At 42.7% G+C, this 13,425-nt stretch overlaps 1 protein-coding gene across 1 annotated transcript; it reads right to left on the reverse strand.

Moving 5' to 3' along the window:
- Positions 1–40: 40 nt before the first annotated feature.
- On the reverse strand, positions 41–2,610 carry LOC109480810 (translocon-associated protein subunit beta-like). The gene is made up of 5 exons (XM_019783128.1): positions 2,495–2,610; positions 1,291–1,454; positions 954–1,052; positions 444–630; positions 41–228 (listed from the first exon to the last, which is right to left on the reverse strand). The coding sequence occupies exons 2-5, from the start codon at positions 1,452–1,454 to the stop codon at positions 115–117; spliced, it is 564 nt and encodes a 187-aa protein (XP_019638687.1). The 5' UTR covers positions 2,495–2,610; the 3' UTR covers positions 41–114.
- Positions 2,611–13,425: the final 10,815 nt, after the last annotated feature.

The following is a 13,425-nucleotide window of genomic DNA, read 5'->3' on the forward strand; positions in this document are numbered from 1 at the left end:
GTCAGTGTTGAATAAGTTCACCAATGAAGAGCGACTCAGAATTGTACCAAACAATTTTTTATTGAAATGAATAGCTGTGTGCTAAAACCAGGTGGGAGAGGGGGAGTGCTGGTGTCAGTGCTTCTTGGCCTTGCTGGAGATGCGGTACTTGCGGTTACTGCTATACCAGAGCATCAGGGGGATACCGATGGAGGGGAGGGTCATCACAGCAAACGCAGCCCAGTCAAGCTGTGGGGCAGACAGAAGTCACATTATCATCTTCATACTTAACAAATCCAAATTTGTTTCAAAAAGAGCACCACAAAAAACAGGAAAGGAGAGAACTCTACTTTAGTACATGTAGCCTAGAGGGTACGTTACAATACAAAATGTATCTCCCCCACATTTGGCTTAAAATCTAATTTCTGACAGTGACTATTAACTGAATCTTATCTAGTTCTTACAATGTGAGGAGAGAATTTTCTGTCATAGTCCCTCTCCGGCATGATTCCGCCCTCTCCAGGCCCGCTGGTGTAGCCGATCTGCGGCTGGGCACCTTCTGAGGGCACGTAGGACAGCTCAGCAGCCGTGAAGTTGAACTTGCCAGACTTCAGCGGTGTCAGGACAATGGAGTGGGTCACATTAGTGCCACTATTGTTGAAAGTCAAGGTCAAAACAACAAGATTCTTTCAAAACAACAATCTTCTTCCAATGAAATATACATATATGGTAAGCTGACTAACAAGAATGAAAACATCATTCATCATGACGTTTTCAAAATCATATCCAGTTGCTTGAGTAACTGCTTTTTGGCGTATCGTATTACCTGGATGTCTAACCTTCATTGACGAAGAATGAAAACAACCTTTAACAACAACACTGGCATTACTTGGCATAGAAGTGTCCAATTGGCTGATGATGATGCATTGTTACTTATGTTACTTTTACAGCCTTTTCAATGATGATAAGGATACGGAGCGATTCTGGCCCAGTTGACTGTTGGCATTCCGTGTTTGACCTTGAAGTCTGATTCTGGGAAGCCCTCGTCAGTCAGCTGCACATTCAATGCCGCACTGCAAGTAAGAGACAACCACAAAATGCTTCAGAACCTTTCAAGTTGGAGGCAACATCTATGCACGACTTTTTACAAGCATTTACTAAAATGGTAAATTTGCAACCCTTTGCCCCTGCCATATGCCACAACAAACATAATATTGAGAATAGTATGGCAAAATTAAGACTTCATACATGTTGTTTTCAGTCGTGTGGCAATGTGTATAAACATACGATAAAATTCCAACAGTTCCGCACCTTGTGCCTACATTGTAGATGCTATATGTCACAGTCAGGTCCCTTCCTTCCACCAGATACTGGTTCTGAACATGTTTGGCTGCCAGCAGACGAGCCACATTGTCGTCTGCAGAGCCTGCCAGGCACACCAGGCCGAAGATTGCAAATGCTGTGAGGATTCTCATCTGGAACAACAGAGTCAAGTTAGAGACGTGCTGTGTAAGAACTGGTTCCTAACTAAAGGTTGATGTTGAATGTTGTGCTTTAAAGCATATCTAAATGCTGAAGGTGGGGAGGAACAGGAAGGGATGTAATACTGGCTAAGCAGTGTTCATACTCAAGTTTGACTGGTTAAAAATTGACACAATGAAGAGTGGCCCAAACTGGAATCCCACAAATTATTAATAACTGGCCAAAGTCTTTAATCTTCTCTACTCTTAAATAATGAAATATAGAAATTATAGAACTTTACTCCATTTACTCATCCAATTACATGTATACCACTAGTTAATGGCATCTGCGTAGTTTCTTTCAATGTGGCTGATCCTACCCACTGCACATAGCAATAAAATTATTCAAACACAGAGCCCCCCCCCCCCAATCCTCATTTACAACGACACTTGTTTGTTAGGACCAAGGAGGTTTAAAAAGCGATTTGATTGTTAAGAACTGAAGATGAAAGTTCTATAAAAATAAGAATACTAGTATGATACACCGACAAGACCTAAGTATTCTGTAAGTTTTTATTGTTAATAGATAACAGCTGGGGCATAAAACACACTAGTTATATACGCAATACACATCAAGTGCACACACACACACATACGTGGCACTTTTATGGGGGAGGGGGGCGACAGCTTGCGTTAAGTTCTTGTTCTTAAGTTCCCATGTTTAGCCACCTTTTAAGACATAGGTATCATAATGACAATACTGCTTACCAATATGATAAACAGGCTAACTATGAATTACATGTGAACCCTTCAAACGATTTCACAAATGTGTTTTTGCGAATCGATTTAGTGAGTCGCCAGCTGAGTAGACAAATCGACCTTTCACCCCTCCTAGTTTTCGGCAAGATATCTTCACACAAAGACCACGGTATATCCCTATACTAAGTTCCCTGGTGAAATACATCATTATAGAAGTCACGACCAAGTAAAAACTCTGAGTGTTTTAGGATAGCGGGATAATCCTCGATGTTCTGGGACGATACAACATCACCTACCTCGTGTGGGGAAGTCTTGACCAGGAAGAGAACGCGTCAACAACATCCGGGTACTCGAAAGGCGCCACCTAGCGGCGAAGATGAGTCCCATCCTGCTAGCTACTCATCACAGAAACAGGGTCCACAAAATGTTGGTTTCTACATGACTTCATAATGGCTAAATATACGAGTCTCGATCTTGAGTAAAGACAGTGACAGAAATGTTGCTTTTTAGACCATTTCATTAAAAAGGGTGCTACTGTAACAAGTCTTTTCTATTCATGTCAAAAAAGCTCAAATCGGCCTACAGGCCGATCCATTGAGGTGATGGAAGAGGTTGAAGCTAGGAGCAAGGAGCTTATATCATTGAAGTTACATGTTTCTTTATCGGATATGCGTTCTCAGAAACCATCTGTGACTTACGTTATGCATACACCAGCCCCAATGAGTTTTTAAGACAACCCCGTGTCAAAATACCACATTTTAAATGAAGTGCAAATGACTGCGTGCTAAATCACCCTTGCTGAACGTACGGGTGATGGGTGGGACCAAAATCATGCGTGGGAAAACTTGTTTTTACCCATTCTGACTCCAAGGCTAATCATTTTCGATTCATGGTCTCGAAAATAGCTTGAAGCGCCGTTTATGACTTGTTTTTCTGACCTGGAAGATTCTGCAGGTGATGGGGAATGATTTTACCTCCTACGCACCAATCCCTGTGCTGCATTTGGCTTCCGATTGGTCGGCGCTGATTGGTCATTGATGCGGAGAATGAATGATGGTCTTGTTTTGATGGTGAGCGGTGCCCTGGAGGCCTCGGTCGATAATGTCGTCTGCGGTTATGAATATCATAAAAACAACTCAACAAAGCCCCCACGTGCAGGGCGGCTCACGTGTGAAACGTTGAGCAAAAACAACTGCGCAACAAAATGGATACCTTCTCTTTCATGGCGTAATGGAAACCTTCGACAAATAAAAGCAAATACTACAGTGAGCGTGCAGTAGATATAACGGATCATCTATAGTACACAAATATGTCATGTGCAAACGATTCCACACTTTTGTTTTGAATATCCCTATATCTATCTCGTGCATTAATATATTACAATCAGGAAAGGGTTTGAAAATCCGTAGGTGAAGGTTAGACATCCAGGTAATAAGATACGCCAAAAAGCAGTTACTCAAGCAACTGGATATGATATTTGGAAACGGTTTGAAAATCCGTTTGTATATGAGCATGTACAACTCAGGCAGAATCATCAGAGCATGTACAACTCAGACGTCTTTTTTTTTTTGTTTGTTTCCAGATTGGGAGTCTACTTCTGAATCCCACGAGTAGTTATTTTTAACATGTGTGAAAACTTGATACTGCGAGTTTGAAAATAACGGACTTTCTTTCAACAATACAAACGGATTATTATACTAAAAACACACACGCAGATGTCACGAACGGACCATATGGGTGGGTTCCTAAATAATCCGACATCATCTATCCGAGCGCACCGCGGACGACTTGTTTACTCCAGAGTCAGTCATGCGGATACATTTTCACCTTTACGACAGCGCGGCGGTTAGATCAAACAAAAGGAACCACATGATACCGTTCAGCAACAACCTATCCCACCTTAAACCATCTGAACACACCCAGAACAGGGGAGGACCGCTGATCAAGAAGTAGGGGTGGAGAAGTAGACTGATAGTGAACACATACATGCCCATCAGAAAGAAGGAAGACCTTATGATATGCGCTAAACATCATTTTCGTCTCATTTAATAGTAGTAGTAGAAGAAGAAGAACTGGTCTACTTATCATTTGATCAGACATTTATAAATACAACATCGTAGCCCATGAGTAAATTACTGTGTACGTATAAATCTCACTTATGTTAACATCATAATACGAGACAAAAACAATAACTCAGTGTACAAAACACGACGACGTTGGACGAAGATGATTTATGGAACAAAAAGATAAGCAAATTTGAAATCATCATCAATGTCATCTAGTTTTGTTCTTCAACATGCCGGCAGTTACGCCGACGTGAGTTGTCTATATGAGAGGCTGGGGAGTGCCAGGAGTGTTCATGTATCTGATGCAGCTTGTTTTTCCTCCGTTCACGTACGTGGAGGGAATCGGGAATGACACCTGCGCACGTTTCCAGCCCGTCTGCACCGCCCACGTCCCACTGTGCAGAGCCTGGCGGGCGGCGTATTTTCGGCGGCGCCCTGGCTCGCAGCCAAATGCGTTCGGAATCAGAACGGCAAGATTCTCATAAAAACACCTCTTAAGTAGCTCCACGGGAAGCCATGGTTTCCATGGTTACCGATGGTGACGTAGATTACCTGTCTGTATAGCTTTTCGTTCTAATGATGGTGAATTATACATATGCATATAAGTTGTTTTGATCGCTAACGGGTCGATAAGGTTTGCGTACAGATCCAGAAATAGCCCTGTTGTTTACCTGCCCGTGAGTTACTAGTATGTGTAGTAGCAGGTAAATTTAGATTGTCCCGTTAAGTGGGTCAGTATGCACTGGCTGTAAACTGTAGGTTCAAGGTAGTAAAATAGTAGGTATACAGATAGTCGTGTGGAAAAAAATATACCATTCATATTACGCTTAATAATGACGAAAATTAAACTGACGCTAAAAGAATGTCTGTCCAACTTTGAAAAAAAAACGTTCGCCTTCATTATAGTACAGCAAATGATATGTGTGTGTGGAATGAATGGATGAATGAATCGATAAGGGGTGTGATCAGAACCGACTGGGTATTTCAAAGATATAACGAATAATTCAGGTCAGAGTACATCACCAGATGATGTCTGGAATTACAGCATAATGTTGCAGGGGCAACATGGAGCAACTGACGCCCACCCGGTAAAATGAATTCGGAAGCTTTGTTGTTTTCACGGCAGAGAGATCGAGCGGGAATTGATTTGATGAGCCCAGCACCGCCGATTTCTTTCTCCTCTCTTGCTTGATTGACGGGTGGATTATGGTAGTTTGACGGGAGGATCCGCGGAGCACATGTTAATGAAACTCGTGTCTTATCGCCGCCGAATCTGTCCCTCCCGTACGGGTCTTCGGATGACACACGGTGCTTTAAATGTTCTCGAAGGTATTTCACTTTGTGCTTGCGCCAGCAACTTGACTTATCAATAAACCTTCTATAAAGACAAGGGACACACGAAGCATCCAGTTGTAATACCCCACCTCTTGTGGATACCGGTGTTCTGAGTAAAATTTTGTTGGGATCTTGAATCTTATTACTAGTATTTCAATATGTCGAGAACATTACGATCAACCGAACAGGATGCAATGCTTAACTAATCCTGGCAAACAAAATGTGTAAGTAGTGCCTTCGATGCAGTCATCATGCATCCGGAAAAAACGGAAATCCGACATTTTGTATACCGTAAAGACGGTGCTTATGGTTTGAAAATAGCTTTGTCTCTGACTCACGTCGTACGTCGCCTAACTTTATCACGCTTCTAGCAGTTCCTCCACTGGTCAGGCCCCTGAGGGAGATTGTGTAACACAGGCTAACGCCGTACTGATATCGTCCCTGGTGCTAATTTGCCTTCCAACTGTCGGCTCCTGACCTAGCGTTTTGGCGGGAAAGATAACCCCCGGCGTACTTTTCCTCGGAAGCCATGACTCATGCTCGTCTCTCCCAGCGGGCTAGCAAGATAAGGTTGAATCAGTCGACAACCTATCAACAAACAAGATATGTCTCAAAACATGTTTATGTCTCTGCATGTCTTAAAAGGTGATCTATATCATGTAGATAACGTTCTGTTCACCGTGCCGATTAGGAAGGCGCAGATACAACAGATAGAGTGTCTGGGGTCTTTCACAAAAATGCCTCATGTAAATTAGATGAAGGAGTGTTCACCTTGAAAATGATCCGAATGACCTTGATCTCCTGGGACAATAATTGGTATATAGAAAGATAGATGATTTTGTACCCTTGAACTAAAAGTGACCCGCTATTTCGTACATAATACATGGACCTCCCGTGTCGCATGTCCCGATCGTGTAGACAAGTAGATCCTCGGCGCCAACGCGAAATGGAGTACGTCCCACACCTGCCATAAATATATACTTGAATCTGTAGCTTTTCATTACGTAACATAGTTTCAATATATACTGTCGTAATTCGAAGTAAAGAGTATGTACATGCAAGATCGCAATACGTCTTTTTATCCTTGTCATTCGTCTTAACAATCCAAATTTGACTAACACAAAGATGTCCGGAGCAGAAAACAACCATGTTTTATTCCAACAGAGAGCCATCCAAGGTCAAGGACAATTCGTATTCACAGATCGTCCGAGGCGAACACGAGAGTTTGTGCACTGGCCCGTGATCTAACCTTTCCCTGAATAGGTTGCAGAGAGGAATAGCTGAAGTCTCGTGCTAGGTATAAAGTGGAAAAAATGAATACTAGTACTTTGCAAATCGCTGACCGGCAAGCTTCGCGTTCAAGATCATTTATCACTTTAGAGTTGTATCAGTTTCAACATTTCAACATTTGTTGGATGTATTTACCCTGATGTTTTCGGAACATACATTTTAGTGTGACACCATCCAAATCATGTTTTCTCTTCATCATATCAGGTCCTTTACAAACTTCGCTCTTTGTTTGTGAAAAGGTTAAGAAAATTTATCTACCTGGTACCTGGCAACCAAAATACGATATCGAAACATATGTTGTTGCCCGTTCAATATAAGCTGGCCAAGAGTGGCCTTGACTAAAAAAATAAAACACGAGGTATCACAGCAGAGGGCACCGGTAGATTGATTGTTTTTGTCGGCTATTGTGAGAATGGTCTCCCGCCAACGACCCTGGTGTCACAGGCCAATGCACTGCGAACTTATCTTTGTCAAAACACAGAAAAAGAAAGTCGCAATAATAAATCGGACATATGAATACCTCCTGCAGATCTGGCGTTTAGCATGGAAATTACTTAAACTGCCCAAATCAAACTGGCTTTGTCATTTGCCGAAGCATTTTGCTCACCACAAAGACAAAAATAGAAGAAAAATGACGACTGTCGTCCATGATGGAAGGGCATGGTTTTCCCGCCATTGTTCAGGGTGTTGTTTCGGGGGGTGGTGGCGTCGTCAACTTATCAAAGTCAACAGGAAAATAAATCATTACTTTTCACTCTGTCAAGCCACCGGAGACGGACAGCATCTGGTCTTTCTTTCAGTGTTGTCCAACAGACATCCCCGTCGAACTGGAACTAAAAGTTGCCGAAATGGGGATACTCCTACTTGGTACGGTCACTGAGCTGGCCTTGGTGAGCAATTCATCCGTCGGTAGCAAATTAAATTGTATCCCTCTGGCCTGCTAACACCTTTGGCAAATCATTCCACCTATCTGGCCAATTTGTACCTTTTATCCAGCTACCAACGGAGTCTGATTGGTCTCCACCAGACTAACTACGCTGGCTAAAAAATAGTAAAGATAGGGAGAATAATTTGCCAGTGAACTTCGGCCACAATAATTGCCCGTCCCCGGCCTTCCCAGAGCAAATGTTACCCTTACCGCGAGCTCACTTTTCTGGTCAATCATTCACCCGATTTGTGCCGAATTCTACAAATAACCCCTTAGCAAGGCCTGGTGGGGCCGAGACTAGTGTTCCACATCCCACGCTGTCTGGTATGAATAATGTCCAAGATTATTTTGGTACCGTCGGTCGACAGAGATAGAAACTTGTTCACATTAGGTAATGTCACATATCTCTCTTTAGGCCTTACTATGATTCATTATGAAGCCTAAAGCCTGTGACATTACCTAATACAAACAAGTTCCATCTTTGTCAGCCGACGATGCCTAGAATTTACGTTTGCAATACCATCATTCACAAGCTGCGATAAACCATATATATACTTACTTATTGTTAAGGAAATAACCCTGCCTATAATCCCTATATACATGTACTTAGTTTTGAATGTGAATCGGCGAATTAGATCAATGATTTTTCGAAAAACTTCAGAGAGGAACTTTCAACGCGAAGCAAAGCCTGGTATGTTCGTTTCTATGTCAAACATGCATGACGAAACTAGTCATCCGGTGGTTGTGTTTTAAGCGTCTTTTATTATCATTATCATTTGTCGGTCGAATGTGAACGATCAACAGCACGAATAGAAACTCCACCATTAATATTGTTTAACAGATCTTACCGTCACCACCTGTTACTCGAGCTGGCCTTTGCCACCTTTGCCCTGGTGGACTGGCGGTCTAGACGCTGTCAAAACGACTTGACCAGCAGAGCTGACAAATTTGCATAAATGGGACTTGTTGGTGTGGCTACCAAAGTCGCCTATTGTTATGGCATTGAAAAGCGCCCATCCGTCATGTGACAACATGGGGAGCAATGGCGGGGAAGCTGTCGGACGTTTGGGATTGCCAAAGCCACTCCATGATGTCTGTATGAATAATTGGTTGATTGAAAGATTGCGGGTAAGTAAATGAGTGTATGACTTAGTGAGTGCGTGAGTGCGTGAGTGCGGGAGTGAGTGAGTGAGTGAGTGAGTGAGTGAGTGAGTGAGTGAGTGAGTGAGTGAGTGAGCGATTTCATCAACGTGATCGGTATTACTTTATGCTTGTGCAGTCCAGTTGATACACAGTTTAGATATACTATACACAGCAGACAAAGACTATTGAAAGACTCTTGAAATGACAAAAAACGTCGTTGCAGAACGAAAGAAAAGATGTCTTCTGCTCACAATTCATAGCCATTCACTAACGTTTGCTCTCTCCACAAGGACCCTTGCTCTCAAACAGTACGCAAGTTCTCTTGTGCTGAACTTACTTCTAACGTATACAGCCACAGAGTAATAAAACGGTTGGGTGCTAATTTCTAGGTATTTGAGGGAAGAATGACTCCCATATCAGTCAGCTAATATGGAGATGGAGTCACATCATTCAAATACCGCGAACATGTGGATAGGCTTCTCTACAGGTTTGGCGCTCCAGTCAGAACAACAACCCGTACAGGGAGCCGTGAACTCTAATCTCCAAGCAGATTTTTCGGTGGCGGCAAAAGACAGTATCAAATTGGCCATGCAGTATCCATCAGCCAGACAGTATCCATTTTCGGCTAATGGACACTCCTCTGGTCAGTGGATACTGCCTTACCACCGTATGATCTGCTTGGGTATTACATGAATTCCGTGGTCTTGTCCGGCCCGGACGGGAACTAGATGTTTCAGGTCATTACCCCGACTATGTATAGGACAAATGATCACCTACTAATTGTTGTTTGTTGAGCAGCGTAATTGACTGTCCTTGTCCTACTATATCGGCTTCCTCCTCAATAATATCAAATTGTAGAAATGAATTCTATTGTCTTGTCGACGTTTCTTATGTCCACACCATTCCAGAAGGCCAAGGGGTTACATTCTGTCTTACTAAGTTAGGGGCTGGTCACTTCCGTCGTACGATCCTTGGGATAGCTGTGAATTTGTCGTACAAATTTCAACTATCTTGTTTTATGCAGAAAAAAGGTATAGGTCATTGTCGGCCGATGGTTCCTTCACAGCAGGCCTGGAAATCCCATGGCATCAAAATCGCACCACGACCTACGACAAATGTGACAATGAGAAATGTTCATGGAGACGTTCCGATCTTATTTTGTTCTTTTGTCGTTGTCCTGGGAAAATATATGTCAGATTATTTTCAGGAGGCAATGGGGGACCCTGCTTTCTAATTGAACGTTTGGACCCCCCCCCCCCCTCCATCCACGCATGTTTTTTTTAAATAACCCGTTGACAGCGGATGAACACAGACAATGGCTATTCCACTTGCCGCCGCGTGACCTTGGATGTTCGGATGTTTTGGACAAAGCGTGCCTATTTTAAGGACAACACTTAATCAACGTTGGTCCGCTTTACATCTAAAGAGCTTTCTAAATCCGCCATGCCCTATCTGTCTACAACCAAACACCCGCGAGATCAAGAGCGTATTGATTTTGTCGGGAAAGCGCCTAGATGTGGACACGGGTTTTTGTTGTGTAGGTTACACTGCATGGGCTGGGTATCTGGTTATTTTGTGATAGTTTGTAACTTGGTCACTATTCTCGTATCTTTTGGGCTCGGCCACATTCGTTGTCGTGTGATCGTAGTACAATCTAAAACAGCTCTCCTCGAACACGACCCTCCCTCCAACAAGAAAGCGCCGCATAGCTGCTCGTAGAATCAAACGCTGCCCCGCTAGAAGTCTACACGGGAGTCTAACTGTACACAAGCCACAAGTATACAAATGTTCTTAGTACACCAATCAGCAAATTTGCTGAATAACAAACAATGAAACATTCAAAAACTCCTTCCGCGTTAACGTTAAGTCCACCACGGAACGCTTGAATGGAAGTCATGTGAACAGAGAGTATACATCAATACGGGAAACATTGCCCTGAGCTGGAGCTAGCTCCACACGCATACACAGTCATCATCAAGATGGAACCCAAAATAGCTACAACGAAAACAGCTTAGTGAGTAACGATCCACCGGATACGTTCAGACATTAGCGGGTACAGTAATGGCCCGGGATGGATCGTTCTAGAAATGTGAAGGTCACGTCGTTCAATGAAAAAAACAAAACAGTGATATATACCGAACCACGTGACTTGACTATTCATGTTTGGTCTTGTTTTGAAAGTTTGGATGGCGCACGCGCAGAGCATGGCAACTATGGACAAAGCAAATAAGAAAAACACGAATATATGGATCAATGAATATAATAAAAGCCTGTAAAATATGTAGTCGAAATTGAATCTGTTGTTAATCAAAAATCAGTTGTGGAAACAGCTTTTAATCTTAATTCCCTCTCTATTGAGACTTTATCTATTTCTTTAGTAAAAAATAATAAAACAATAGCTATACCACTTACTTATAAGAACAAATCTTCATCCTCTACGATTAAATATGGTCTAGTCACGTACGTGTATTAGGCTATTGTAGTCATGATGAGATCGATGTCATCAAAAATGAACAGTTCTTGGAAAACAGATCAGTGCTATCCATATATGGTTCTTCTTCCTAGAAAACGATGATTGTAAGTGTTGAGCCGAACGTGTGGGCGGCTTGGGGATGAGAAGTAGCCGTTGACAGATTACTAGTATACTACCTCTGCAGGTACATGAGTGGAGTCGGCTCCACTAGTGAATGATGCTAAATCTCGTTTGTTGCTATTATTCCACTAGGTTCAGCCGCCACGCCACGTCGAGAGTCCCAGGCAGTTTTATTTTCCGTCCGCGAGAGAATGTAATCTGTTGCATGATTTAGGTTTGCCGCAGCCATAAACACGGTTCGTCACCGTCGGTGTAAGGAGGTTTTGCGTTTGTCTGTTTGTGTGTCAGTCCGAGACAAAATCACAGTATACGAGATGAGTACAAAAAGAAATTTCCCAAATTCCGAATATTTCACGGAGGTATAAGATCTTCGATTTCTTGTCTCTATTTAGAATGATAATCAATCTACATGTGTTTTGCATCCTTTCGGACAAACGTGACTATATGAAAAGTAGCGGAGTACGACCAACGTTCATGACTCTTTGGCCTCTTTGGCCACTCCTGGGAAATCATGCCGTATTGGGGTCACCGGTATCAACACCCTAATTTTTATCTCTACAAGGAAACCCAGCTTGAATCTCACTGTCAACGATTTCATCTCTCTTGCCCCTGATGATAAAGAATTGGACTACTTATAACAAAACAATCGTGCAATCGATATCGATATAGGCACGCAGTGAACGTAAGTGACAAGCATCATATGCCACATTTATTGTCAAGTCTATTTTTAATCGATTCGAGTACAGAATAATTCCCTGGCTGGTCTATTGTATTCAGACATTGATTACTCTGACTAAAAGCAAATAAATTCTCTAGCCGCTGACAGCCATAAGTACTCAATTTATAAACGTTGTGATATATATTGCTATATCCATTAAAATGTCTCTGAAAGATTTACCGAGCTCTGTCACTGACTCTGCCGCATATTTGATATCAATAAGAAAACAATGGTAGGCTGTCTGTTTCTTTGCTAACGACGTGATGTACGCCACTGGGTGCAAAATGATGATGAAGAGTGCTGATGATTTCTGTACATGTCTGATCTCCACGTAGATCTGACTGTGGCCAAGGACATTACACTTATGTATGGTGTCCTTGCTGTGGCAAAATCGAAACTTCCGGTCATTGGCCACGAAAGATTTGCCTTCACTGAAATCGACAAACGAGTGGCCCATGGACCTACTCTTGGTCGCCATTTACCATTTTGCCACGGGAATATCTGCTTGGAGGTCAGACCGTACAGAGATCATCAGTACTCTTCATCGTTTTGCACGCAGTGGCGTACACATCATGTCGATCGTTGGTAAAGAAACAGACAGCCCTCGTGTGGTCCTGTGGTTTGCGTTACCGAAACACGTAATACATTGTTGTCATGTCGGAATACATTATAACGTTCATATAAATTGCTTGGTTACAGAGAGTCAAGGACGCTTTGTGGCTGTACGTGTATCACGTGACAAGATATGTTTGAAAACTATGCGTGTTTTTGCGAAGGCCAAGCGTGTTAATGAGATCACAGTGTGCGATCACGTGTCACAGAATAGAAACTACGCGTGATAACAAAGTTACGTTTCTGCCCTCCCGTATGGACCGTACGTCGGTGAAGGACATTGATCAAGACCGACCGGCGACTCAAAAGCGTCACCTAGCGAGAGGTTAAGCTGTGAGCTTGGTGTCATTGAAAGGTGGACTTGTATCTTATATCTAGCAACATAGGAGAACGTGGGATCTGTCCAAGGTGCTAGTTGATACTCTGCCCTTAGACTAAAGTCATGCCTTCAATATGTCCTGTCTTTTTCGATGGCAACGTGCTCATCAGAGTATACAGGCGATTTTTCACGAATCACGGTGCCAATCAGGTGTTTACTGACA

Source organism: Branchiostoma belcheri, unplaced genomic scaffold (assembly GCF_001625305.1).
Source record: "Branchiostoma belcheri isolate BF01 breed outbred unplaced genomic scaffold, Haploidv18h27 scaffold52, whole genome shotgun sequence".
Classification (NCBI taxonomy): Eukaryota; Metazoa; Chordata; class Leptocardii; order Amphioxiformes; family Branchiostomatidae; genus Branchiostoma; species Branchiostoma belcheri.